The sequence below is a fragment of the Podarcis pityusensis genome (assembly GCF_964106645.2).
Source record: "Podarcis pityusensis genome assembly, chromosome: 13".
Classification (NCBI taxonomy): Eukaryota; Metazoa; Chordata; class Lepidosauria; order Squamata; family Lacertidae; genus Podarcis; species Podarcis pityusensis.
The window spans coordinates 18,106,358-18,134,122 of record NC_138038.1 but is presented as its reverse complement, the minus strand read 5'-3'; the positions used below and the strand labels follow the sequence as shown (position 1 = coordinate 18,134,122).

The 27,765-nt window shown below is 47.0% G+C and overlaps 1 protein-coding gene and 1 long non-coding RNA gene across 5 annotated transcripts in view; one reads left to right on the top strand and one right to left on the bottom strand.

The window, feature by feature from the left end:
• The window catches only part of PLXDC1 (plexin domain containing 1), a 65,466-nt gene that overhangs the window by 3,099 nt on the left and 34,602 nt on the right, over positions 1 to 27,765 (top strand). For 2 of the 4 annotated variants that reach the window (XM_080979399.1, XM_080979397.1), the window contains exons 1-2: positions 1,014 to 1,353; positions 17,389 to 17,552. In XM_080979399.1, coding sequence (XP_080835525.1) covers positions 1,254 to 1,353; positions 17,389 to 17,552 — 264 coding nt within the window. In that variant the 5' untranslated portion in view covers positions 1,014 to 1,253. Of the gene's footprint in view, positions 1 to 1,013; positions 1,354 to 1,499; positions 1,577 to 17,388; positions 17,553 to 27,765 lie in introns of those variants that run through there. The other 2 variants (XM_080979398.1, XM_080979400.1) reach the window with 2 other exon arrangements.
• Positions 7,620 to 10,204, bottom strand: LOC308462152. The gene is made up of 2 exons (XR_013979016.1): positions 9,750 to 10,204; positions 7,620 to 7,985 (listed from the first exon to the last, which is right to left on the bottom strand). It is a non-coding gene; the product is annotated as an uncharacterized lncRNA (long non-coding RNA).

Genomic DNA, 27,765 nt, shown 5'->3' with positions numbered 1-27,765 from the left:
CTTTGGCTTACATTGGCTCCCAGTATGTTTCCAAGCACAATTCCAAGTGTTGGTGCTGACCTTTAAAGCCCTAAACGGCCTCGGCCCAGTATACCTGAAGGAGCTTCTCCACCCCCATCATTCACCCGGACACTGAGGTCCAGCGCTGAGGGCCTTCTGGCTGTTCCCTCACTGTGAGAAGCGAGGTTACAGAGAACCAGGCAGAGGGCCTTCTCGGTAGTAGCACCCGCCCTGTGGAATGCCCTCCCATCGGATGTCAAGGAAATAAACAACTACCTGGCTTTTGGAAGACAATCTGAAGGCAGCCCTGTTTAGGGAAATTTTTAATGCTTGATGTTTTATTGTGTTTTTAATATTCTGTTGGGAGCCGCCCAGAGTGGCTGGGGAAACCCAGTCAGATGGGCAGGGTATTTAATATTATTATTATGGAATGGGGAACTTGTAACCAACTCCAGGACCACGCTTTATTATTTATTGCTAGCTTGGCCAGAAATAAAGAACAGATTAAGGAAGTGACAGTGTTCCCCTTTTGAGTCTCAGGGAAATGAAAGAGTATGGGGCCAAATACAACGTAAAGGCCTTGCAATAGAGGAAACTCTAATTTTACGGCACCCTGTTGATGTCTTTTGATCCAAGTTGTCTGCTAAGGAGAGCATTTCCTCCCCACCCCTGTTTTTTAAAGCTCAAGTGTTGATCCTGTCCATTTAAGGTGCTGGATCCAACCCGGAAACCAGTTTCACACAAGACAAACGTGGATATGAGCATCTTTCCCACTTGTATCACATGGGACAGCAACTGCGAAACGCAGGTGTTGCAGGCCGGTTTAGGTGCAAATTGGTTTAAGCCAAATATGTGAAAATGCCTCAAAGACTTCCTTTTCTATTTTTGCATTCATTTCTCACTGAAGAGCATTGCGTGGCTATGCTCCCAACTGGCCACCAGAGGGCAGGCACTCCCCCTGTTTCATCCACCTCCTTTGCTTCTCTGTCTCTCCCCCTCCCTCCCATTCCAAGCCCTGCTCAGCTGAGCTTTGACAGTTTCTTGCTGCAGCCCCCAAATGCTGGGTTTTCTGCCAGTCGAATTCCGTCACAGACCAGGAGGAATCTTGCGGGATCTGCTCATTCCTCGCCACGAGCCTGGAGGTGGCAACTGCTGAGAGAGAGGGAGCCCGGGAGCCGAGGGGAGAAACTGCTTGGGGAGGCAGAGCGGAAAGTTGTTGCCAAGAAAAGGTGGCGCTTTGGAGGGTCACAGGGATGCACCCTGAATCGCTGAAGATTTTGTGGGGAGCCCTCGTCCTGCTCTGGCCGCTGCAGGAGGAGGCTGTGGGGTCAGCAAAGGAGAGGCGAGCAGCAGGTACCACCCACACCTTCCGGGGACACTGCCACCCTTGTGTGACACTGTGTGCAAAGTGTGGACAGAAGTGGGGTGAATGCCAGGGATGTGTATGGCAGAGAGCAAGTGTGGGGGTGTGTAGCTGTGAGTGGAACAGGGATCCGGGCATGCTCAGGCAGCTTGAGAGGAGGTGTTGTGAGCGTGCAAGGGGAGGCAATGGTGAACAGGGAGCAGATCTGTGAAGGTGCGTAGACAGGTGTGCGAAATCAGGATCAAATGTGATAAGGTGATGTGCAAGCCTGTTACGAGCATGATGGATGTGGAAGCGCTGGGTGGGCATAGGGGTGAGGCAGTACATGATTCAGTACGTGCACAAGTGTACCAAAATTATTTGGACCTGCGAACAGAAAGGGTTTAGAGTAAGTGCATGCCAGACAGGCATATTATCAGTATATGAAAGTCCTCTATCCCTGGAAAAACACATGCGTGTGCATTCAGATGGTAGTGCTCGCAGCAATGAGTGTGAGCAGGTGTGCTGGTGCCTGTGTGTGCACTTGGTCGTGGCTGTGCACCACAATTCTGCACAGTTCTTGTGCGCACGGCTTTGCAATGTTCCTGCGTCGCGCTGTGCACATCAAATTGCCCGTGTGCTTCTGGCAATTTTGCACCGGTTTTGTAAACAGTTTGATGTGGTTTGCCAGGTTCAGCCAATTTTGTAAAGGTTTCCTTTTCTTCAGGTTGTTTTGGGTTGCGCTGTCCACATGCGTTGGAAATCCAGTATGCCGTGCTTAAACCCGCAGCAGGAGCCCACTGGGATTGGCTTCGCCGTGTGAATCACCCTTTTGAACAAGCATGTGGCAGGGAGGTTGCCTCCAAATGCTTCATCTGCAGAGCTGCTGCACAGACTCACCCCTCGGCATATGGTGCTCCTGCTTACAGCCTTTGCCCCAGGATACACATTGGAAGAAAGTGGTTTTGTGTATTTGGGATAGAGACTGGCTATGCACTACACTGATTGGCTGGGGGCTTAAATGAGAAGCCCATCTCCACTGGAGCAAAATATATATCAGATCCATGCAGAGATTTAAGACACATACAATATATTATTTTTAAAAGGCAGGCAGCCCACCTGATTCAATGATAAAAAGCATTGTAGGGACACTTCTTTTTAAGTATATGTTCTTCTGTCCTGACATTTGCCAGGATATCTTGCGCTTGTATGTATAGCAGAATATAAAAGTCCATGTGTGTGTGTGTCAGTGATCCCGTTATATGTATGTTTGTGTACTTCTGTCAGCCTAGTGAGTTTATGCAAATAACCAGGTGCCGTTGTGTGTGACGATGGCAACCACCAACTCCCATCTATGTGGCATTTCAGATCGATGTTACAAAACTGCCCAGCTAAATTCGCTGTGGGTGGTGAGAAATGGCAGCCAGCGCCTGTAATGAATCACTCAGATGAGTGGTTCATTAAGACCACAGTTTGGGCTAAAGGCAAAGTTGCTGGCCTCACATTCAAGAGTTGTGCTGGCTGCCCTGAGGAGAACGCACCGGTTTCCTCGCTGCTTTTGCATGTGTACGGAAGCAAAAGTGCAGAAGCGTCTACTTGGGCACTTTTCACCAGGTGTGAATGGGGACCAGTTCCTCTGTGCATGAGAGCAGGAGTCAGGCATGTGGGTGCAGCAACAGAGATGGTGCATCTGTTTCCTCCTGTGTGCGTGTGTGGCAGTAAACAGGTTTGCACTGTGCACATGGTGACAACAAGTGTGAATTCACTGCCTCGAGATGTACTGTGACAGCCAAGAGGTGTAGATGGCTTTAAAATGGGGTTGTGGAAGGCAGGTCTATCATTGGATTTATAGTCCTTACTGTTTCACCTGCTGGTTGTATCTGTAGTTTGGGCGTTTTTTTAATGGCTGTTTTTGTGCTTTAATTGTGAACTGCTCCAAGAGCACAAAAGGGACGCAAGTGCAGGATAACTAAATGGGACCCTCAAGGTTCAGAGGCAGCTGGATGGGTGTTAGACTCATAGACTCATCAAGTTGGAAGGGCCCCTAAGCACCATCCAGTCCAGTGGTTCTCAACCTGTGGGTCCCCAGATGTTGTTGGACTACAACTCCCATTATCCCTGAGCTCTGGCCTTGCTAGCTAGGGGTGATGGGAGTTGTAGTTCAACAACATCTGGGACCCACAGGTTGAGAAAGGCTAAACCCTGCAGTGCAGGAATGCTGCCCACAGCTGTCCCTGGGTGGGCTTGAACCACCAACCTTCTGGTTAGCAGCCAGGCGCACTAACCCATTGTGCCACAGGATTAGGGGAGTGAAAGGCAACCAGTAGCAGTGGGAAATTGCCTCCAAGCTCTGCTTTACAGAGGCATCTGAGTGATCACTATTGGAAACAGGATGTGAGGCTGCATGGGCTCTTGGACTGATCCAGGGAGGCTCTCCTTATGTCCTCAAATTGTGGGAGCTCCTATGGAAGTATTGAACTGAGCTGTCATAGAGCGGAAAGCTGTCGTAGACCTCCCACGTTGCATTCACAAGGTACGATCTGGAGAAACGATACACACATTTTTGAACACACAGCCCTCCAAAAAAAGAGAGTCTTGTGGCAGCTTTAAGATTCATTGTGACATACTGTTTTGAGGACTAGAGTCCACTTGATCTGATGCATAAAGCGCTGTTCTCCGTCAGTGTGTATGAGCAGTAGGGCCAAAAGGCAGTGAAATGCAAGGGGAAATTTGTGACTTGCCATATGCAGAACCAAGATTTATATAACATGCCCTCCCAACATTTCTCCGATGAAAATAGGAAGTTGTTGTTGTTGTTATTATACCCTGCCCCTCTGACTGGGTTGCCCCAGCCAGTCTGGGCGGCTTCCAACATATATAAAAACATCATTAAACATTTAAAAACTTCCCTATGCAGGGCTGCCTTCAGATGTCTCCTAAAAGTTGTATAGTTATTTATTTCCTTGGCTGGGGGGGGGGGGGGGGAGGCTTGTCGCATAACTCCATACCATTCAACATTTCTCCAATAAACATAGGGATGTCTTAAGGAAAAGCATATTCCAGGATCAAATCAGAAACTGGGACAGGTTCTGTAAATCTGGGACTGTCCCTGGAAACTAGTGACGCTGGGAAGGTCTGATATAATGTAAGAACAGATTGAACAATTCACAGAAGCCATTATAATTTAGCTATGCTTTGTTATACTAGTTTCACACGAGTAGAAGGAAAGAAGCCCACAGTTCTGATTAGGTTCGGACTGAGTGTAATCAAATTTGCCGATATGCTTCTTGGGTTGAAGAATGAGGACTTTGAGGTCAGCAGCAGGATGTCCTGAGATGCTGAAATGCCCTCCTATATGAAAGTTACCCTTGAAAATGAAAGATCTGTGTCTATTTATTTCTTTATTTGCACAGAGACAGACCTGTTTGTCCGACATAGACAGCAGAAAGGCACTGTTGGCAGGTGATGCCATTTTTCCTGTTTTGGGATGAAAGGGCAAATGAGACCCTGATTGTATGGAGGATGTTATTAGCTCCTGAAATAGCACTGGCATCTGGGTTAATTGCATAGCCTTGCCCCTGAATTTGTATCTCTGCTAGGTGTTCTGTTGCGGTTAGTGAATTAATAACCAGTTTAGATTAGGAGAGTTGCCTTTAACTGAGAACAGACTCACCATCCAAGGACTGTGTGAGAGAAACGTCATTTTCCTGTGAATGAGCGACAGACACAATTGATGATACAGTGGAACAGTTTTAGCTGGGAGCTTATTACTATTTTTTATTAAATTTATATGCCACCCTTCATTTAGAGATCACAGCTTTAGGGGACAGCAGGTCGCACACTGTCACTTTATTTTCTAGGCCTGCCTTCCTCTAGGGCGGAGATTTTCAACTTTTTTGAGTCCATGGCTGCCTTGACCAACTACATTCTTTCTGCAGCACCCCTGTGAGGCTCAAGAGCTCAGTTGTTTGTTTGTTTGTTTTTATTAAATATTTTCTTGATTTACAAAAGTGTGTTCAATGTCTCTCTCTCGTATTCCCCCCCCCCCCCAAGTAACATTTTTACAAATCAGTTTCATTTGTTGAAACATTAAGAAGAAAAGGGGGAAAGAGGTGGAGTGGGGGGAAGATGGGTGGGGTTTCGGTCGGGTGGCAATGTTTCTATTTTACTTACTATATGTAGGATTTGGTGTCAGCGTTGCTTGTGCAGGTTCTTTGCTGTTCACTTGTGTTCCTTTGGTGGTGAGAGAGGTTGGGGTTGGCCTAGGGTGTGTGGCTGTTCATTTGTGGTTGGCTGTGGTGGTCTTTGTTTTCATGTGTGAGTGGGGTGGGTGGGTGTTTTGGATCAGGTTAGCCATATTGATTTGTATGCTGTTGGTGGATTTTTGTCGATGTCTTGTTGGGATGTGTATGTGATAAAGGAGAGCCATACCGGGGGGGAAGGTATCTTTTTCTATTTGTCCCTATGTCAGTTTCAGTTTATTGGTTAATTTTTCTAGTAGGGCTGTTTCCCATACTATTTGGTACCATTGGTCCATGCTTACTCCTGACAGGTCTCTCCAGTGTCTGGCTATGATGCTTCTGGCTGCTGAAAGTAGGTGGGTTATGAGTTCTTTGTGGTGTAAGTGGGCTTGGAAGATGTTTAGTAAGGCCAATTCTGGGGTGATTTCTAATACTTGCTTGGTTATTTTACTTATTTCTCGTATGCTTGTTGTCCAGAATAGTTGGATTTTGGGGCACCCCCACCACATGTGGAGATATGTGCCTGTGGAGGTGCACCCTCTCCAGCATTTTGGTGAGGTTTCTGGGCGTATTAGCGCTACTTTTCTTGGTAGCGCTACTCACCTGTAGGTGAGTTTCAGAGTGAGTTCTTTTCTTTTCATTGATATGGATTTAAAGGGGGGTTTAGACCACACCAGGAGCCCAGTTATGTCAACCCTTGCCTGCAGAGCGGGCAGCCTCTCACCCTTTATCGATCACCCTCCCTTGTGGAGTGTTCCCTCAGCCTCCTCTCCCCTCTCCTCTCCTTGGGAGTTTCCCAGGCAGCCACCCCTGTCTCTGAGATGCCCACCCCAAAGACAGGTGCTTCCTCACACTGCCCCACAGGGGCCTGGGACTTGTCTGTCCATCCCCAACAGCAAAGGCTAGTGGACTGGCTGGCTGGGCTCCCTCACCTGCTTGCTTCAGCTTCTGGCAACCAGCACCCCCTGGCCAGCTCCAGAGGCACAACTTGCCTGCGGAGCTTGTAGCCAGGGCTGCTGCATCAAACAGCTGTGCAAGCTTTTGGGAGGCAGAGATGCGAGAGGGCATCAGAAGAGGGAGGGAAGGAAAGAGGGGCAGGAGCCAGTGTTGCCCATGGCACCTCTGACCATCATTCAAGGCACCCCAGGGTGCCACGGCACACTGGTTGAAAACCACTGATCTAGGGAATTTGTGCCTGACTTGCTAGGAATTCTTTAGATTATTTGCTGGGGATTGGGGTCCCTTCCAATTCTACAGTTCCATGGTTCTACTGTATAACTTTTAGGATATGTTCGCATTAGGGGCTTAAAACACAGTGAGGTTGTCCCCGCCTGCATTTCAAGTCGCATTTGCACAGTATTGTTGTACAGAGAGGAGCAGGAGATGTTTTCACCCGACGCACATAACTTGGATTATTTCCCTGTCCCTGCAATTCCATCCTGAACTCATATTCACGAAGCTGCCTTCTGTGCATATGTGCACAAAGGCTTAAATACGAACTGAACACAGCTTAAGTTTTCTATGCCAGTTGAAGCTGGTTTGAGGGGGAAAACCCACACCAAACAGTCACATTTCTCAAGAAATTACAGGATTGGGGCTAATGGTGTGTGTATGCTGCTTCAAAAGCTAGCCGTGGGAACATACGGGAGAAAGCGGCAATGCGTTCATACCCATGGAAACTTCGGAACAGCTCATGGATGACATCCCCTACTTGCATCTTCGCTCTGAAATAGGCAAACCAGATGAATCATCCTTCTAGCTCTGCCTTTATTTTTAAGATTTTCAGCTATTAGAAGTGTCAGAGCCTGCCCCATGAGACAGCTGTCGGAGAAATGGACCTTGCTGGGTTCAAGACAAAGCTAGATATAAATAGGAAGACAATTTCTTTGTCATTTTCCCTTCTGATGCCTTGTGGTTCAGTCACACATTCATTTCTTTGAGCGGCAGCCTCGGGCCTGTAGCCAAAGAGTTTGTGGTGCGAGGATCTAACAGGGATGGAAATCAATGCAGAGCAGCCAGAACAGCAAACAGAAAGATGTGTTTTCCTGTTATTTAATTCTATCACTTCTTAGTGAGCAATTGAGGAGAATACTGTCTGTGGGCTTTTCTTTATGACCCCGTAAATTAAAAGCGTGGAGACTCACTGCCTTGATATGAAAGCTGAGAATTCAGGGAGAGGGAACTCACATAGTCTTAAGGAGGAAGAGGCCTCCACAAGCCCCCAGCCTCTGCAACGGCTGCAAACCTGGACAGCCTGTTTCTTACTGACTTCCTGTTGTTTCAACTTGCACTAAGTTTAATCCTCTTCTCGGTATACCATCACTCATCCACATTTTGGGTGGTTTCTAGTAAGATGTCCTGAAAGAAGGTATCCACTAGGCTTCACCGAGGCTGCATACACACTGCAAGGTAAAAGGTAAATGTCAGGTGATGGTGTGGTTGTTCGAGAGCAAACAGGCAAGACTCCAACCTGTCTTTTCCAGGCTTTATTATCTGTACAAACTATCTTACAGTGCAGAGCGTCACAAGTCCATGTCTGCTCAGTCGCTAGCAGAATCTGGGAGTGGGCGGTCCTTATACCTTCCCCAGCATAACAGTTGTGTGACCCCCATCCTTCTCCTCCTCTCTCTGTACGCAAACCTACTGTGCAACGTGGGTGCTGGCAAAGGGGGACTTGCCTCCCATCCCCTTTGCTCAGGCTCGGTGTTGAGGCTCTCCCTAGCATCTTCTAATCCCTGTGCCCCTTCCCCACTGGAGGCGGGGCTTCTCTCCTCGCCAGAGGAAGAACTGCTTCGCAAGCTCTTCAGAGGCTCCCTGTAACACAACTGCTCTTCCACCTCTCGCCTCTGAACTGATGGCAGTTCCCTGACAGTAAAGGTAAAAGACCCCTGGACAGTTAAGTCCAGTCAAAGGCGACGGTGGGGTTGCAGCACCCATCTTGCTTTCAGGCCGAGGGAGCCAGTGTTTGTCCACAGACAGCTTTCCGAGTCATGTGGCCAGCATGACTAAACTGTTTCTGGCGCAACGGGACACCGGGACGGAAACCAGAGCGCACGGAAACGCCGATTACCTTCCCGCCACAGCGGCACCTATTTATCTACTTGCACAGGCGTGCTCTCAAACTGCTATGTTGGCAGGAGTTGGGACAGAGCAGCGGGAGCTCACCCTGTCACGCAGATTCGAACCGCTGACCTTCCGATCGACAAGCCCAAGAGGCTCAATGGTTTAGACCACAGCGCCACGCACGTCCCTTTTATACACACTGCAAGCACACTCAAAGCAGCCCCCTCCCAAAGGATCCTGCGAGCTGTAGTTTACCCCCTCACAGAGCTACAATTCTCAGCTCCCTTAACAAACTGCAGCTCCCAGGATTCTCTTGGGGCTGGGTGATATCCTTTGAATGCACTTTAAAGGTATGGTTTGCTCTCAGCCTGAGGTTCAGTGCATGATGCTGCTATCCCACTGCCAGTCACGAAGCAAGATACAGCCGCCAGTCTAGTCAGCTTCACCCATTGTGTATACATGCCATCTTATCCTACAATCAATGGATGCTGAGCACTTGTTTTTTCCTACGTGGTCCACATGCAATCTAGGTGTGATGTACTTTTGTGTTTTTACTCTGTGAACCGCCCTGTGGTCCTCGGATGAAGGGCAGTATAGAAATAATAATAATAATAATAATAATAATAATAATAATAATAATAATAAATCTATTGCATTTTTTTGCCCCTGAAAAGTGCTTCTGGAGAAACTGGTTTCAATCTGAAAATAAAAGTCCATTGTAGGTGGATTACCACATTAACCTGCAGTGTGTCCATTTGAAAACAGCACTTTCTCCTTTGTTCACCTAGGGAGAGGAAAAGGTGTGGATAACCTAATCAAGGGGCGGACTTTCAAATGCATATTAATTAACCACACCCAGCATTGTGGCTGGCAGGATCTAATGATTCCGGATTGAGAAAAAAACTACATTTTTCGGCTGCAGATGGGTTAGTGAGTCTGTTTTCAGCTTCTGTGTGTCATATTGCAGTCAAATCCAACAAGGCATATTCTTGCTGGTTAGTAAGCTTAGGGTCAACTGACCACAGAGCTGTATTGCTGATAGGCAGAGACTCAGACTAAATAAATGTAACTAGGGGGACGACTATCATATAATTGTTCATCACCTAAGGAGCAATGAATGAACAGGACTTTTGAGGGAGCTCTGCAAAAGCATCTCATCTTCACATCCTTCTGTAATCAGAGTTTCTCCGTCCAGGTGTATGCGAAATTTCAGGGCCCCTTGTTCCTGGAAAGCACCTGAACAATTTTAGTACATCTGTCAGCAAGTCAACAAGGCCAGAACATCTTTTCATAGACAGCAAAGGTTATCTGAGTCAAAAACAACTTGGCACGCCGCGTCACTTTAAAACATCCCAAGTTCGCCCAGATCCTTTGCCTGCAGCCCAATTTCAGCTGGAAAACCATGTAAACAGGAAAAGTCAGCAATGCGTGGCCAGCAGGAATGAGTCTCGTGGTCCTTTCAGCATTTGCCTGTTTCATAAAGTCTGTCTCAGCTTAATATTTTCACGCCAGGAAATGAGAGGGAAAGCAGCCAAACCATAGAGACTGACTAAGCCAAATGGCCTTCTAGGCTTGATTGGGAAACGAAAGAAAGGTGGTGACATCATCATACCCAGAATTCTGCCCCCCTCAAACAGCAGCCAATGAAGTGAGGCAGGGGTGGCAAAATTCTGAATGCAAATGATGTCACTTCTGTCACATCATGCATTTCTTTCATGAGAAGTTACCAAGGAAAACAGAATATTTTGTCATTGTTTTCTCGTCTTGCCGTTTGCCGCTCTGTGATATTCTGCAGGAATGTGGTAAAAATATATATGGTTGTGTACGCGGTGATTTTGTGAGGGGTGGAGAACCGTGTCTGTTGCGGCAAGCTCCTTGGAGGTAGGACGGGGTGTAAATATAATCAATAAATAGGAAATGATGTTATGCGGATGTTCAAAATGGCAGAAGCAAGGTTTTGAATGATACAAAGCTCTTCTTGAGCTGGAGAGGACAGCTGTGGTGTGGCACAAGATGCTCCGGTGAGATCAAGCAATTTCCCACCCAGTTACAATAACTCTTAAAAAAAAAATCTACTCTTTTACTCTCAGACTGTATACACACTATATCTTTAAAGCACATTCTTTCCCTCAAAGAATTATGGGCACTGTAGTTTGTTGAGGGTTGCTAACTTGGTAAGGGGGAAACTACAGCACCCAGAATTATTTGAGGGAAAGAATGTGCTTTGAAAGTGCTGCAAAGGTACAGTGACAGTGGAGCCTCTAGTTATGTACCTCTCTGGATACGTAACTTTCAGGTTACGAACGTGGCAAACCCGTAAGTGTATACCATATTTTTTGCTCTATAACTCACTTTTTCCCTCCTAAAAAGTAAAGGGAAATGTGTGTGCGTCTTATGGAGTGAATGCAGGCTGCGCAGCTATCCCAGAAGCCAGAACAGCAAGAGGGATTGATGCTTTCGCTGCGCAGCAATCCCTCTTGTTGTTCTGGCTTCTGAGATTCAGAATATTTTTTTTCTTCTTGTTTTCCTCCTCCAAAAACTAGGTGCGTCATATGGTCTGCTGCGTCTTATAGGGTGAAAAATACGGCACTTCCAGGTTTCGCCGCATGTGCAGAAGCGGCACCTCTGCCTACGGACTTTTTGGGTTGCAGACGCGCCCCCGGAACGAATTTAATTTGTATCTGGAGGGTCCACGGTATAGTATATGCACAGGCTCGGGCTTGCACACTTAGAATCCTAGAATTGGAGAGTTACAAGGGTCTTCTAGTCCAACCCTCCACAATGCAGGAATCTCAGCTAAAGCGTCCATGAAAGAGGGCCACCCAACCTCTGCTTAAAAACCTCCAAAGAAGGTGAAATATACTCTGAGTCAAGTGTGGATTTCATGCTCTTTATTCAGCTCATAGTGGTGAGGAAGAATGGAAGTTCTCCCAGAATGTCTGCTTTATATACATTATTTACACAATGGGCCCCATGTGATTGGCTAATTCTGGGATTCACCTGTAGGCCAATCAGGTTGTGAATTCACTTCCACCTGGAGCTGGATTGGGTGGCTCCTGTGGACCAATCAGACTGCTGCATTCTGGACCCTATTGTTCTAGGACCAATCAGACTGCTGCCTTTTGGATCCTATTCAACTCAGTACATAACAGAAGGAGAGTCCACAACCTCCGAGAGAGACCGTCCCACCGTTGAACAGCTCTTACTGTCAGAAAGTTCTTCCTGGTGTTTAGTCACAATGCACTTTCTTGCAACTTGAAGCCGTCGGTTCGTGTCCTTGCCTTTGGAGCAGGAGAAAACAAGCTTGCTCCCATCCTCCATGTGGCAGCCCTTTTAGGTATTTGAAGATGGTTATCACATCTCCTCTCAGTCTCAGTCTTATCCAGGCTAAACATACCCAGCTCTTCCAACCGTTCCTTCACATCAGACAGGACATGGAACACAATCTATACGTGACTATAATATTCATTTCACGTTTTAGAAATCAAAAGCTGATGCTTCCAGCCTTCTCAACATTTGATGGCCCAGTATAATCCAGGATCAATTCGTGGGCTCTATGCTTTTTAAAACCAGCTAGGCCTCTGAAAGTCTGATCTACAAAAAAGAAAAAGAAAAGGTTTCCTTTCCATTACGGCGGCCTATTTTTCCTCCCACCCCACCACCCCTTGCCAAAAGCAAGTGTCCAGGGCCTGTTTCCATCGCCATACCACTCTTTGCATCAGTGCAAAACATCTGGATTCCCAGGCCCCTCCTGGAAGCCACAGTCTAAATGCAGCTTTGTGGAAGGAAGCAGGGCTAGGATGAATATATGCCACGGCAGCCCTCATAAGAAGGAGCGGTTCCGGAGAGGATGACCAGAATAACGTGTCTGCTGTGTGACATTGGTTCCTTATTTCTAGTGGGCAGATATGGTGGCCAACGCCTTGATTTAAATTGGCACGCCACGGAAGAAGCCTCTCTGTTACAAGGATTTGAACAGGTGACGCGCATGCATGAAGTTTTAAAAGCGAGCTCACAGTGTGTTTACTGAAGGCATCTTTCGATCCCAACCGTTCTCCAAGGAATTTAAGGGTAGCTTATGCTATGTACTGAAGTTCTCACCCTGGGCCAGCAGGGGGATACTGTAGTAAGTTTTCACTCAGGTCCACATATGCAAATAAGGGATTAAAAGTGACGTTCAGTGATTGGATAGTTACAGAAAATGGTTACTGTTGTGTTCTTGTTGTTGTTGTTTAGTCGTTTAGTCGTGTCCGACTCTTCGTGACCCCATGGACCAGAGCACGCCAGGCACGCCTGTCTTCCACTGCCTCCCGCAGTTTGGTCAAACACATGGTGGTAGCTTCGAGAACACTATCCAGCCATCTCGTCCTCTGTCGTCCCCTTCTCCTTGTGCCCACCATCTTTCCCAACATCAGGGTCTTTTCCAGGGAGTCTTCTCTTCTCATGAGGTGGCCAAAGTATTGGAGCCTCAGCTTCAGGATCTGTCCTTCCAGTGAGCACTCAGGGCTGATTTCCTTAAGAATGGATAGGTTTGTTCTTCTTGTAGTCCATGGCACTCTCAAGAGTCTCCTCCAGCACCATAATTCAAAAGCATCAATTCTTCGGCAAGCAGCCTTCTTTATGGTCCAGCTCTCACTTCCATACATCACTACTGGGAAAACCATAGCTTTTACTATACGGACCTTTGTTGGCAAGGTGATGTCTCTACTTTTTGTGTGTGTGTGTGTTGTGTTCTAGTGGAGCTCTATATAAGCAGGCTGGCTGAACCCTTCACTTTAGTTCTGTTCTGGCCTGTGAATAAACAAGAGCTATTTGAAGAATCGCTGTGTCGTCTGATATGTTCACCCACAACTTAATAGCTTACATGGACCCCTCACCATGCGCTACAATCCTATTATCACAACAACCCTTTGAGGTAGGCTAGGCTGAGAGTGTATGACGAACTAAAGGTCATTCAATCAAGGTGCTTCCAGGCAACCGGGGTGTTTACTCAGCATTTGTGGTGATTTGTTTGCCAGGAGGTTAGATGACGTTGGGCCAGAGCAGGTGCTAGCCCATTCTTTCCAGGGCATTTTTCTGTCACGTTCCCTATTGCAAAATAAAAATAAAAATCTGACCTTTTGGGGATTGTTATACAGTGGTACCTTGGTTTACGAACTTAATCCATTCCGGAAGTCCGTTCTTAAACCAAAGTGTTCTTAAACCAAGGTGTGCTTTCCCTTAGCAGCAGGGGACTCAATTTACAGATGGAATGCACTCAACAGGAAGCAGAACATGTTCTGCTTCCAAGGCAAAGTTCGCAAACCAAAACACCTACTTCCAGGTTTGCAGCGTTCTTAATCCAAGTTGTTCATAAACCAAGCTGTTCTTAAACCAAGGTACCACTGTAATTGTGAAAGCAGCTATAATTGTGCAACACACATTGGATGGTGTTATGGTTGAATCCTACCTGAAAAGGCAGTCTAGAAGTGACCTATGTTTTGTGGCTCAATGGAGATTCAAAATCCTGCCTTTCATGGCCTATATGAGAAAGTATTATAGTCAAATGAAATTGCGGGCTGGATTTGAGATGGAGCAGCCGTAGAAAAACTATTAAGTAACTGTATTAGAGGGATTTCTGTAATAGAGAAGAGTTTGATATATAACGCAGTAGAAAAGGGTTTGAACGAAAACACACTGTGGAACTGTGAGCAGGAAGTCAGTTTATGAAACAATGTAATTATTCGATTTGAAGTCGTGAAATTTTGGAAATTTAATTTTAAAAAGGATAATACAAAAAGGAGGTTCAAATCCTGGTCACTGACACACTAATCACTGTGATTATTATCTCACTGTCATTCTAGTGTCAAGTGGTGTGCTAGAAATAGTGAGAGGGTGCTCTTTAGATCGTAATGTGACTTTTCTTATTTCAAAAGGTGGCAAACCAGAACTTCATGCCTTGGAATGGGCCCTTATTTGCTTGGAAGAGTAGGATGAATTGCTTGTACACCAGTTTCATTTAGAATGTTTAGTATCTGGTAATGGCTGAATACATGTGGGCTGGTTATTGCCCTATCTCTTGTTTTAGCCAGAGTTTTAGTACCGTAAGGAGAGATGCTCAACTCAGGAGAGGCAACTCATTGCCCCGCTTGCGGCCTTCTCAAGAGACATCTTCTTACGTTCTTAACTCAAAATGTACCTTCAGACAATCTGCTTGTTGGAAGTATATGGGGTGGGAGTGAGAAAGGCCATCTGTACTTTCTCAGAGGCACTGTTGCCTGTCTGGCTGTTTTGCATGTTCTAGGAATAACCCCTGGCACCAAAAACTGAGTTTTAAAGTTATCACTGAGTGTATTTATTGCAGACCAATGAAAGCCTTCAAAATCCTGTGCCAAGAAAAACCTTCATTTTGTAAGCTATTATTATACCGTGAATCATCTATACAGCGCATTTCATAAACAAGATGCTTTGCAACTACTAATTGCCATTTATATAACGTTTTTTAATTTGCAAAGTACTGCATAGGCCTGATTAGGTTTGTCCCTTTTAGTAACCTTCTGGTGTGGGTTAGTGCTATTCCCGTTTTACAGATGGGTGACTGAGGCCAAGTTGGAGCTGCCTAAGGCGCCCCAGTGACGCACGAGAGAGACAAAACCCCTTTGACAGGCGCCAAAAGCATTTTATAAAGGGCCCGGAAGAGGTTGGTGTGTGGGGGGGGGGCAAATACATGCCTTTGCTGCAAATCCATATGCCAGGGGTCAGGGACTGACTATGCCAGTTATTTCCAAAGGTTATGGACTTGGGCTCCCTTGCTTCATTTTCAGCTCTCCTCCACCCATCCCAGCATCAAATGTTCTGAACATCTGAAATCTTGGCATCCGGTCTGCTGTTGCTGCACATGAGAATCAATGAACTAATCCCAATCCCTGGCTTTAGGAAAGGAACAGAACAGGATGAGAGAGACCTGCAACATAATGTTGCAGTGCCAAGTGCTTCTGTTCCCTGTTCCAATGGGTCATCACCAGAGGCATACCTGGGTTCCCTTGGCAAGGAGCCTTCTCGGCCCCCCCATGTCCCTTGAGCCCTTGACAGAGGAGCCGAGCCAGAGTGGAGAGGCATGATTTTTGCACCACCACCCCGGCCTGCACCATTGGCAGGGTCCCATCCTGGCCAAACCCTAGGAATGCCCCTAGCCTCCTTAACAATTTCACATGCCAATCCTCCTTCTACCCAGTTTTCCTTCTCCTCTCCTCTACCAAAACAGCCAGCGTGCTTCCAGACGACTTGTTTATTGCGTGTTCATCCCGGTTTGTTTCCATGGAGGTAAAGGTAAAGAGACCCCTGACCATTAGGTCCAGTCGTGGCCAACTCTGGGGTTGCGGCGCTCATTTCGCTTTATCGGCCGAGGGAGCCGGCATACAGCTTCCGGGTCATGTGGCCAGCATGACTAAGCCACTTCTGGTGAACCAGAGCAGCGCACGGAAATGCCGTTTAGCTTCCCGCCAGAGTGGGACCTATTTATCTACTTGCACTTTGACATGCTTTCGAACTGCTAGGTTGGCAGGAGCAGGGACCGAGCAATGGGAGCTCACCCCGTCGTGGGGATTTGAACCACTGACCTTCTGATCGGCAAGTCCTAGGCTCTGTGGTTTAACCCACAGCACCACTTTATTATGCATTCGCTCTGATTTCTTTGCAGGGAGGTTAGACGACGTTGTGTCAAAGCAAGTGTCGTCCCACACTTTCCGGTGCATTTCTCCACCACTTTCATTTTTGCAAAAAAGTCATAACTTTGGGGGAAGCAAGTGTGTTGTGCTGGACCTCCCGATGCAACTGCAATTGCACAACCTGGATTTCCCGGTATGTGATTGAATCCCACTGAAATGACAGCTTGGAAGCACCCTGGCATTCCATGCCCACTGAGCATGCTCAGTCCTCATTGGGCAGCTTTGTACTTCTGCAAGCCTTGGAATCTCCCCTCCTGATACCTCCCTCTTGCCCATTGGTGGTCCTGTTTAGGCTACATAAGGCCCAGCACTCTCCTCAGAAGTTTGGAAACAGAAGGAATTATATCTCTGCAACAAACCGCCCCACACAGCCATGCACAAAGGAAGACCTAAAAGCAGCAGCTTTTTTGGGGAATGGAATAGGCAGCTGCCCCTGTAAATCTCTTGTGGATCAGTGAGGGTCCTTTGACAACGAAGGGCATTTAATGCACCCAGGTTTGGCTGGCAGGGAAGGAAGGTTTGTAGCAGGGTCATTCCTGCAGACAGCCTCACATCCCTCTCTCGGTTTTCCATCCAGGCAACCGAGAGTCAGTATCAGAGTTTAAGGGAGCCAGTGTGGTGTAGTGGTTAAGAGCGGTAGTCTCGTAATCTGGTGAACTGGGTTCGCGTCTCCGCTCTTCCACATGCAGCTACTGGGTGACTTTGGGCCAGTCACACTTCTCTTAAGTCTCTCAGCCCCACTTACCTCACAGAGTGTTTGTTGTGGGGGAGGAAGGGAAAGGAGACTGTTAGCCGCTTTGAGACTCCTTCGGGTAGTGATAAAGCGGGATATCAAATCCAAACTCTTCTTCTTCTTCTTCTTCTTCTTCTTCTTCTTCTTCTTCTTCTTCTTCTTCTTCTTCAGGGCACAATTCAGATAGGCAGAAGCACTCACAGAGCATGGGAAGCAAGGCTGGTGTGGAATGTGGCCTTAGCTTCTCAGAGCCTTCCTCGTACGCTAAGAAATCATTCTTCGCTTTTCTTCCTCTCTCTACAGCTTGGACCCAGAGAGATGTCTCCGCGGTTGGGATAGAACCTCATTCCTGGGAGAGAAAGACGCGGGAAACCTCGCCAAGAGACACGAGGACTCGGATCAGCGAAGATTTAATTGGCGGGAGCCTGGCTATTGACACTTTGACGGACAATGAAACACAGATTGTGGTGAGTGTCACATGTAGGGAACAGCACGCAAGCCAAGGATGTGTCAGTTGGGCAGAAAGTTTTCTGACTCGAGTAAGCCTTGTTTACTTTCTGAAAAACATGTTTGGATCAGATAGGGCAGGGATCAGCCACTGGCAACCCCACAGGTCAATTCTGAACCAAAGTGTGGTGTCACTTGGACTTTTATTTTATTTTGTGTGTGTGTTTTAAAGATGTTGGGAGTTCGCTGCCTTACAAGAATTGAAGTTGCATTTTATTGCTTGCGTTTTGTATTTGCGTTAAGCTTTGTGAGTTGCCTCTGGGTCCCTCCTTTTTTTTTTTGCCCAAAAGGCAGACCAGAAACCCACTCTTAACTAGTTTTCTCCCCCACTACCTGAGTAAGCAGTTCTGTCTCTTCCGCCTCTCTCTGTTCCCCCAAAATTGCTTGACAGACGGAGGTGGCACCACAACAGCCAGGAAAAAAGGAAACGTATTTTGTCACTCACAAGAGGCGTTGTTGTGAACCCCCCGCATATACGCACAGGAATGTTCCTTGTTTTGATGCTGTGACGCTAAACAAAGCGTAGCAAATATTTGTAGAAAAGCAGAGGAGAGGTAGCACTGAGGAAGAGATTTCTGCATGTCACCCCAATCTTTGAGCAGCAAGAGGCTCCATTTATTCCAAGTGCCTTCCCAGGACTTGGTTTCCTTAAGGATGAAGGTCAGCAGAGACTGGGGTACCTTTAATAGAAATGTCCAGTGCTTTTTTTCTGGGGGGGATGCAGGAGTACGTCTACCCCATAACATCTTTGTCCTTTTGTCCATTTACTGTATTTATTTTTCCTGATTTGAACTATAAAATGGTAATTTTCTTGAGTCAAAATGAGAGTACCCCTAAACATTTTTAAAGGAAAAAAGCACTGTATATGTCTTTATGTAAAGGTAAAGGGACCATTAGGTCCAGTCGTGGCGTGCTCCGTCCCTTCCCCCCACCTCCCGCAAGAGCCGTGCTCCCTTTAAAGGGCTTGCTCCAAAGTAAATGGGTACAAGATTAAACCAGTTATGTATACAGTATATGCTCAGCAATTTATTTTCTCCACAAAAAAGGACCAGAAACTAGGTGCGTCTTATCGTCTGGTGTGTCTTATAGAGCGAAAAATACGGTAATTCATGAAGATCGGCTGAAGAGAAGGGTTATTGCCCTTCAGCACTCATCAGACAATCAGCCAGTTTGATCCGGGGTTGGTTTGCAGCCAGGCAATGAATGGGCTGGGAAGGGAAGTTTAACCCCCACCCTTCTCAGCCCAGCACTATGCCTGCTTTCTCTTATCATATCGCCACCACCAAAATGGGTGGGGTGTTGAGGCAGGAGGTGTAATAAAAATTTGCTTGTGGCACTGGACCAGACCTCTGGAGTGGGGTTTGGCCACTCCTAATGTAGGCGTTGTACTTTATATCAGATGCACTACCGTGGTACCTCAGGTTAAGAACTTAATTCATTCTGGAGGTCTGTTCTTAACCTGAAACAGTTCTTAACCTGAGGTACCACTTTAGCTAATGGGGCCTCCCACTGCTGCTGCGCCACCAGAGCATGATTTCTGTTCTCACCCTGAAGCAAAGTTCTTAACCTGAGGTACTATTTCTGGGTTAGCGTAGTCTGTAACCTGAAACATCTGTAACCCGAGATACCACTGTATTTGCATTGAGCCTGTATCCCCCATATACATATCCCCTGATGTACAGTTACTGCAAAGGCCACATTTTATCCAGTGTTTCCTAAGACGATTATGCCAAACACTTCCCTTTGTTATGTAAGCCCACTGAAAACTCTATGCCAAGGATATTTTTGGTCACATTTCATTGAATATAAAACTTTGTTTTGTTCTCTGCTGTTCTGGTCCTAAGGGACAACTTAGACGAGTCATTGGAAACCTTTACATTTATATATATATATAAAAATAACCAACCCGTGTGGAAGGTTATATTACAATTGTGGTGCTGGAGGAGGAGGAGGAGGAGAGGGAGGGAATCAAATTGGCTCCAAGCCAAAGGCCAGGCGGAACAACTCTGTCTTACAGGCCCTGCGGAAAGAAATCAGATCCTGCAGGGCCCTGGTCTCATGAGGCAGAGCTTTCCACCAGGCCGGAGCCAGAGTTGAAAAGGCCCTGGCTCTGGTTGAAGCTAATCTAACTTCCTTAGGGCCCGGGACCACTAGGGTGTTGCTATTTATGGACCTTGAGGCTCTCCGTGGGGCATACCGGGAGAGGCAGCCCCGTAGGTACAAGGGTCCTAGGCCGTGAAGGGCTTTAAAGGTCAAAAGCAGCACCTTAAATCTGACGCTGTACTCTGCCGGGAGCCAGTGCAGTTTGAAAAGCACTGGGTGAATATGCTCCCATGGCAGAGACCCCGTGAGGAGCCTCGCTGCAGCATTCTGCACCCTCTGGAGTTTCTGGGTCAATAGCACAGCCGTTGTGGCTAGTAGCCACGGACAGCCTCATACCTCCAAGAATGTGTCCACTCCTCTTTTAAAGCCACCCAAAGCCATCCCTTCCTCCTGTGGCAGTGAGTTCCACCGTTTAACTATGTGCTGTGTTTAACTAAGAATCCTGTAATGGTCTGATGGCTGGCAAGCAGAGGGAACGTGGAAAACTTCTGCTCAGACCGGTTGTGGGAAGGTTCGTGCACCTCTGTGATGCGTTGGGAAATGGGAGAGCTCAGGAGGCGCTTGATTGTAGCAGCAGAGAATTCCCCCGAGTGGCTCAGATCAATGGCGCATTGCTTCTGCGCTTTGGAATTAAGAGCGTGAGCCGTGTCTAGATGAAAGGGGAGCGAATTCTAATGAGTTGAAATCAATACAGAAGCGCGGTGGGTGGGGTGGGGGGGGAGGACCCGCGATGCACACTTCAGTGGTGTGGCGCCAGCAATTGTAGCTGCGAAGTTTGTGCACTCTTAGCTGTCAGCAGCTGGTGCAGAAAGGGAGAGACAGCCTGATTTCAAGAGCCATTATCGCTTGCTGTGGGGGCGCAGAGATGTGGGGGGCCTGAAGTGTTGACATGCCTGCACAGCTAGGATTTCAAGCTCAGGCACAGCAATGGGTCTTCCGCATGGGGAAAGAGGATTGCCGGTCCTTTTCAACCAGACTCTGCAGCTGTGCCTTGAGCAGGAGCTGCTGGATCAGCGGAAATTAGCAGAAAGATGGAAACAAGGCCTCCCTTTAAAAGCGTTTTTTTGTAAATGAAAATTCAGTACTCCTTCTGGCTCTGGAAATAGTTCCTCCAAGGCATGGGTAGGCAAACTAAGGACCAGGGGCCAGATCCAGCCCAATCGCCTTCTAAATCCGGCCTGCAGATGGTCCGGGAATCAGCATGTTTTTACATGAGTAGACTGTGTCCTTTTATTTAAAATGCATCTCTGGGTTATTTGTGGGGCCTGCCTGGTGTTTTTACATGAGTAGAATGTGTGCTTTTATTTAAAATGCATCTCTGAGTTATTTGTAGGGCATAGGAATTTGTTCATTCCCCCCCCCCAAAAAAAATAGTCCCCCCCCCACAAGGTGTGAGGGACAGTGGACTGGCCCCCTGCTGAAAAAGTTTGCTGACCCCTGCTCCAAGGCATGATTAAATAAATAAATAAATAAATAAAGCAACAATACATTTGAAAAGAATGTTCAACCCACCAAAAAGAAGAAGAAGAAGATGATGAGCAAAACCGCAGCATTGAAAAGCATTGGGCCAGAGACCCAGACTGTGTTTGTTGGATTTCGTTCCCATTCAAAACAATGGGACAACTTAGTCAAGTTGCATTGATTTCATTGGGAACTAATGACCAGTCCACCCCATGCATTTGTGATGATGGCTGTGTGCTCCAGCATTCTCTCTTGTGTTGCTGCCATCTTGTAGTTTCTTGAGAAATAATTGCTGTTTGATGCATACCCCCTCAAACTGGCTTCTATCCAATCTGGAAACATAAGCCACGGTCAAGCTGAGGTGCGTAAATTTGAGACAGTCATTGCACGTGCTCAGATGACAGCCTACTTTAGCTGGCATGGGGAGGGGCACTGTAAGTTTGGGGAAACAAATCAGGTAATATGCATTAGATGAAGACATCCCTGCCCTCGCCATTTACCTTCCCACCGCAGTGGTCCCTATTTATCTACTTGCACTGGTGTGCTTTCGAACTGCTAGGTTGGCAGGAGCTGGGACAGAGCAATGGAAGCTTACTACCACCACGGGGATTCGAACCGCCGACCTTCTGATCAGCAAGCCCAAGAGGCTCAGTGGTTTAGACCACAGTGCCACCCCTGTCCCTGTACAGCGCAATTGAAGTACATGGCATCCCCCCAGTGAATGGGGTACTGTAGTTTACCCCTCACAGAGCTACAATTCCCAGCACCCTGATCAAATTACAGTTCCCAGGATTCTTTGGAAAAACTAAGTGCTTCAAATGTAAGGTGTGGATGTGACCTTGTGCAACTAACTTAGTCTGAATTCAACCTATGCAAAGCCTGGCAGGGCAAAAAAGTTATTATCCTCCTACCTGCAAAGAAAGGCCATCTTATATTCCTTTGGGAGGGAATTCTGCAATTAGGGCTGCCACCAAAAAGGCCCTGTCCTGCATTTGCACAAATCACACCTGCCTGGGTGACGGAATGCAGAGCAGGGCCTCTGAAGATAGCATAAATTGAAGGGCAGGTTCATGTAGATGAAGATTATCCTCTGCTCATTCTTGCAACTCAAACTACAGCTGACAGTTTAAAAATTGGCAGGTTTTAGAAGACATCTCTAATCTATTCTAATTGGAGCCCGCAAAGCAGAATAAGTGATAGCATTCTGCACATAATTTTATTATGTCCTAAACTTAAAACATCTCTAATAAATGCCTGGTGGTCCTTTCCCCCCCTGGTCCTTTTAAAACTACCAGGAACAAACTCCATAGATGTCCTAGGCAGCTTGTCACCGCAGCTGGACTCTTTTTAGGATTAGGAAATCTGCCCTGATGTTTAAAAAATGAAACCTACCTTCCTTTTGCTAGATCTGGGAGAAAAACAGGAGGAAGGAATTTATGCTGGAGGCAACGGCACCCCAGGAGGGCTTGGCTGCTGCCCAAGGCTGTTGGCTCAGAGCACAATTCAGCAGGCTTTGCTGAGACATTGGCAGAGGCAGCATGCCAGCATCTCCCAAGCAGGCATTGCCAAGTGGAACTCAGCGATGGGTGGTTTTGAGAAGCCAATGGGTGTCTCCCCAGAATGGAGTAGATCATGTATGGTGTGTGTCATGTGCCTGACCATGGGTGTGACGTCGGTAAGACCCTGATTATAGCTTCTTTTGGGGGAAACCAGGGCCTCTTATTTCATTACTAAATTTGGGTCCTGCTCTGCTGCACTCGCAGTCCTGCTGCCGTTTCAATGCTACGCTCCTTTTCTCTCCTGACTTACCCCAATCTCCCTTTCCTGTACGTTGTCGCTTTTTGGAATGACGCAGCCCTTTGAATGTAGTGAAATGAAAACTCAGGCTTGAGGAAGGCCCCCCCCATGGGTCCTTTTTGAGGTGCTCCAGGAGCAAAGAGAAGGTCGAGCCATTTGGCAAACCCTGCTTCCCACTCATCTTTCACCTTCATCAGTGACATTGCTTCTTATAAACATGGGGTGCATACTGTATACAGTGGTACCTCGGGTTAAGAACTTAATTCGTTCCGGAGGTCCGTTCTTAACCTGAAACTGTTCTTAACCTGAGACACCGCTTTAGCTAATGGGGACTCCTGCTGTCGCCACACCGCCGCTGCGCGATTTCTGTTCTCATCCTGAAGCAAAGTTCTTAACCTGAGGTACTATTTCTGGGTTAGCAGAGTCTGTAACCTGAAGCGTCTGTAACCCGAGGTACCACTGTGTATAAAGGTAAAGGGACCCCTGACCATTAGGTCCAGTCGTGGACGACTCTGGGGTTGCGGCACTCATCTTGCTTTACTGGCCAAGGGAGCCGGCGTACAGCTTCCGGGTCATGTGGCCACTATGACTAAGCCACTTCTGGCGAACCAGAGCAGCGCACGGAACCGCCATTTACCTTCCCGCCGGAGCGGTACCTATTTATCTACTTGCACTTTGACGTGCTTTCGAACTGCTAGGTTGGCAGGAGCAGGGACCGAGCAACAGGAGCTCACCCCGTCACGGGGATTCAAACTGCCGACTTTCTGATCGGCAAGCCCTAGGCTCTGTGGTTTAGACCACAGCGCCACCCGCGCCCAGACATTTAAAAAGCGCATTTTAGTGCATCCCCAATGCTCAAGAATCCTTGGAACTGTAGCTTGTCAAGGAAGTTGAAGCTCTGTGAGCAGAGCTTCCCCCCCCCCAGCCCAAACTCGCAAGAACTGAGTTCCGACACCTGTCAGGTGGGCTGCACACTGTTGCCATTATAAGACATCATGGTGAGTTCCAGCATCTCTTTTTCTAAAAGAATAGCACTGTCTGTGAGGCTTAAACTACAATACCCAGGATTCTTTGGGAGCGGGGAATGTGCTTTAATTGTACGATGTGTACACGTATTGATATTAACCTGGCAGAGGTGAATGCTCTTTAAAACAAAGGAACGGGGGGGGGGGGGGGATAATGAGGAATCAAAGAATCACAGAATTCTGGAGTTGGAAGGGACCCTGAGGATCATTTAGTCCAGGCATAGGCAAACTCGGCCCTCCAGATGTTTTGGGACTACAACTCCCATCATCCCTAGCTAACAGGACTAGTGGTCAGGGATGATGCAAGTAGTTGTCCCAAAACATCTGGAGGTCAGTTTTCGCCTATGCCTGATCTAGTCCAACCCCCTGCAATGCAGGAATATGCAGCTGCAGGAACCTGCAACATTGGCATCATCAGCGCCGTGCTCTAACCATCTGAGCTAAATGTATGTTAATGGAATAACAAATAACCCATCTTACTTTGCACAGGTATCAAATTATGTCCTTTGCTGAATCGGCTTGATACGGTCTATGCAAGCTTTTGCCTTTCACAGAACTCTTTGTCAGGCCTGAGAGCCGAAACTCTGTGTGCATCTGCATCAGCTGAACCTTCCATTCCATTTTTTGTGTGATCAGAGGTTATTTTAACTTGTTTTGTAGCTCCTGTCTTTTGACCAGCATAGAAACCCTAATCTCCTTGTGTTTCCTGGAGGATTCAGGTTAAGTGATGCCTTGCAGGGGGAAAGAACTGTTTATTCTTTTTCAGCTAGAAAAACGTAACTAGACTTTACCTTATTTCCCCTTAACAATCTTGCTTTCCCTTGATTTCCTCTCCCTCCCCTCTGCTTGTTTTCTTTCTCTCTCCTCTTCTTAATTCCTGCTGTAACCAAGTCAAGGTGGCGGATTGGGACATAGTCGTGATCCAGGGATGAGGTCATGATGGACCGCATGCTGAAGTGTGAAAGCAGCCAAGTCCACCCATCCCCGGCATTTGCTATTTTCATTTGTTTTCCCCTCACTTATTTTATTGAGAACACATTTGGGAGCTTTGTAGCGTGTGAGTGTGTGTTTGTGCGCACAAAGGAGAAAATGGGCCAATATGGGTGGCGAGGACGACTGTCCAAGCACCCTTTTTGACATCTCACAGATGCTGAAGCAATGCTCATTTCCCACCTCACAGACCAGGGTTATGAGAAAAAAAATGCTCCTTTTCCTTTATGGCATCGGTAGGCAAACTAAGACCTGGGGCCCGGACGGTCTGGGAATCATGAATATGTGTCTTTTTATTTAAAATGCACCTCTGGGTTATTTGTGGGGCCTGCTTGGTGTTTTTACATGAGTAGAATGTGTGCTTTTACTTAAAATGCATCTCTGGGTTATTTGTGGGGCATCGTTCATTCCCCACCCCAAAAATATAGTCCGGCCTCCCACAGGGTCTGAGGGACAGTGGACTGGCCCCCTGCTGAAAAAGTTTGCTAACCCTTGCCTTATCGGGTACCCAAGAGCCCATATAGAGTCCTTTTGTAGGTTCTCTATCGGTAGGAGAAAATAGCAGAGGCCAACCAGAAAATATCGAGAAGCAAAGCAGCTAGTAAGCCTGATCTTTATTAAAGCTGTTGTAACAAGGTGCTCCCCCCCACACACACACAAGGAGGGAGGAGGGACCCAGAACAAAGGTGTGTCCGCCCTTATATAGACTTTGAAATTGCCCACTCTCAAACTCCAGACCACCCCCAGAAACATCATACATACATCACAGAAGGGGTGTATCCCAGGACCACTTCCTCCAATATATCATATATACATCACAGGGGGCAGTTTAAAGCAGAATCCTGAGTGTGTTGTTTATCTCCTGTCTCTGCCATTTACCTGATTGCATAATACTAATAATACTAATACTACTAATATTACTACTACTACTACTACTACTACTAATAATAATAATAATTTATTTATACCCCACCCATCTGACTGGGTTTCCCCAGCCACTCTGGGCGGCTTTCAACAGAATATTAAAATACAATAGTCTATTAAACATTAAAAGCTTCCCTAAACAGGGCTGCCTTCAGATACCTGGGTTTTGGCCACTCTTTTGTTATTATAACTACTTAATTCCTGAATCCAGGTCACAGGCTCACCCTATTTACACCTTAAATGTGCCCTTAAGGCAGGATTTGTGAGCACAGAGACACCGGGGAGATTTCCCATTTCCTTCAACCTTGCAGAGAAATATTTGAGGTCATTTTGAGAAAATGGTTTCAGGACTTTCCTGTGGGTTTCAGACATGTGGTTTACATATTTTTATGTGTTTGCTTGGTACATTTATGAACATCTAATATATATATTATTCAAATATTCAAATCACACATTCAAAGCTGATGATCATATAAGATCATATATGATCTTAAAATTCTTATAACACCAGGCATACCTCAAGCTATTCATCTGAACAGAGGCTCTTCCCAGATCTTAACCCCCAGAATTTGCAGTGTGTGTGTGTGTGTGTGTGTGTGTGTGTGTGTGCTAGGACTTAGCTTTGAATGTGTGAAGTAGTAGCAAAGAAGAGAATGCCTCTGGGTTTGTGCAGAGTACCTTTCCTGCACCAGTGATTAAGGGCAGCCATCATGGAGGTTCCCCATTAGTTGGGTAGGAAGCGCACTGCCCATCAGCAAACTCTAAGAGATGGGGGATGTTGCCAAATTCACTCCCAGCCCCAAACAGAGCTGGCTCTGCTGCAAGGTGGCTCCTTCAGGGAGATGAGGGAGTCATGTATGTGCCCTGTGCCCTCAAAGCCAGCCTGCTGCCTTCAGATGTGATGGGAAATGCTGTCCCGTCACTAGTATAGAAATGAGGTTGAATTCCCAGGCTGGTCAGCTTCTCCATGTGGGATGAGAGGGGCCGGCACCATCCTTGCCTCAGGTGGAAAAAATTATTGGGCTGACTCCTGCCCTAAACCTACAAGCTGAAGGCTCACTTGTGGGGCGGAGGTTTGAAGTGTCTGGAAGAAAACTAGTTCCTTGAGGGTCAGAAATAGATGTTCTGCTGAATCCTGCAAGTGAATTAAGCTTATTGCCGCAAGTGAGCTGCAAGGCAAGGATTTTGGGAGGGTTATTCAGGCAGGCCAAAGCAAGAGGACAAGGAAGCCTGATATATCTGCTCTGGGGTGTGTGGCAGGGTCCATCAGTCTCCTCCACAGCCTTGCAATTTGGAAATTAAGGGGCTTCCAGGCTAGTAGGGAGGTCCACCATTTTTTTTATATTTGCAAATTAAGCACTGTGAATCCTTACCTCCCCGCTTCAGAAAAGCAATTGTTTCTTTCTTCTTTTTTCAAGGGGGCTTTCTGGATCAACTCCTCCAAGTTAACGCTCTTGCCTTGAAGCACTGGCAGGTCAGATTCCGAAATTAACACCCTTTCCCAACAAGATTGGAATCAGGCTAAAGAAACAGCAGCCAAACTGCTGAAGTCCTTCATGGCAGATCAGCCCCTGCTGTGAAGGCCGCATGAATCTGTTGGTGGCATTCCAAGACAAAGTTTGGCTGGGATGGTGCTTCATTTCAGCCGGAGCTCAGCTGCAGGACCTCTTTGCAACATGGAGTCAAAGTGGGTTATGATGACCCAGGGTGAAAGTGTGGGTCCAAAATCCCTGTTTGGAAAGAGGGAAATCATAATAGATGTTTAGAAGAAAGAAGAGAGAAGGGAGTCGTTCTGACTCAAAATAATAACAACCCCACACTTAACAACCTAATAACCTTGGGTTTAGCTCCTGAAATCTTTAACAACAAACAA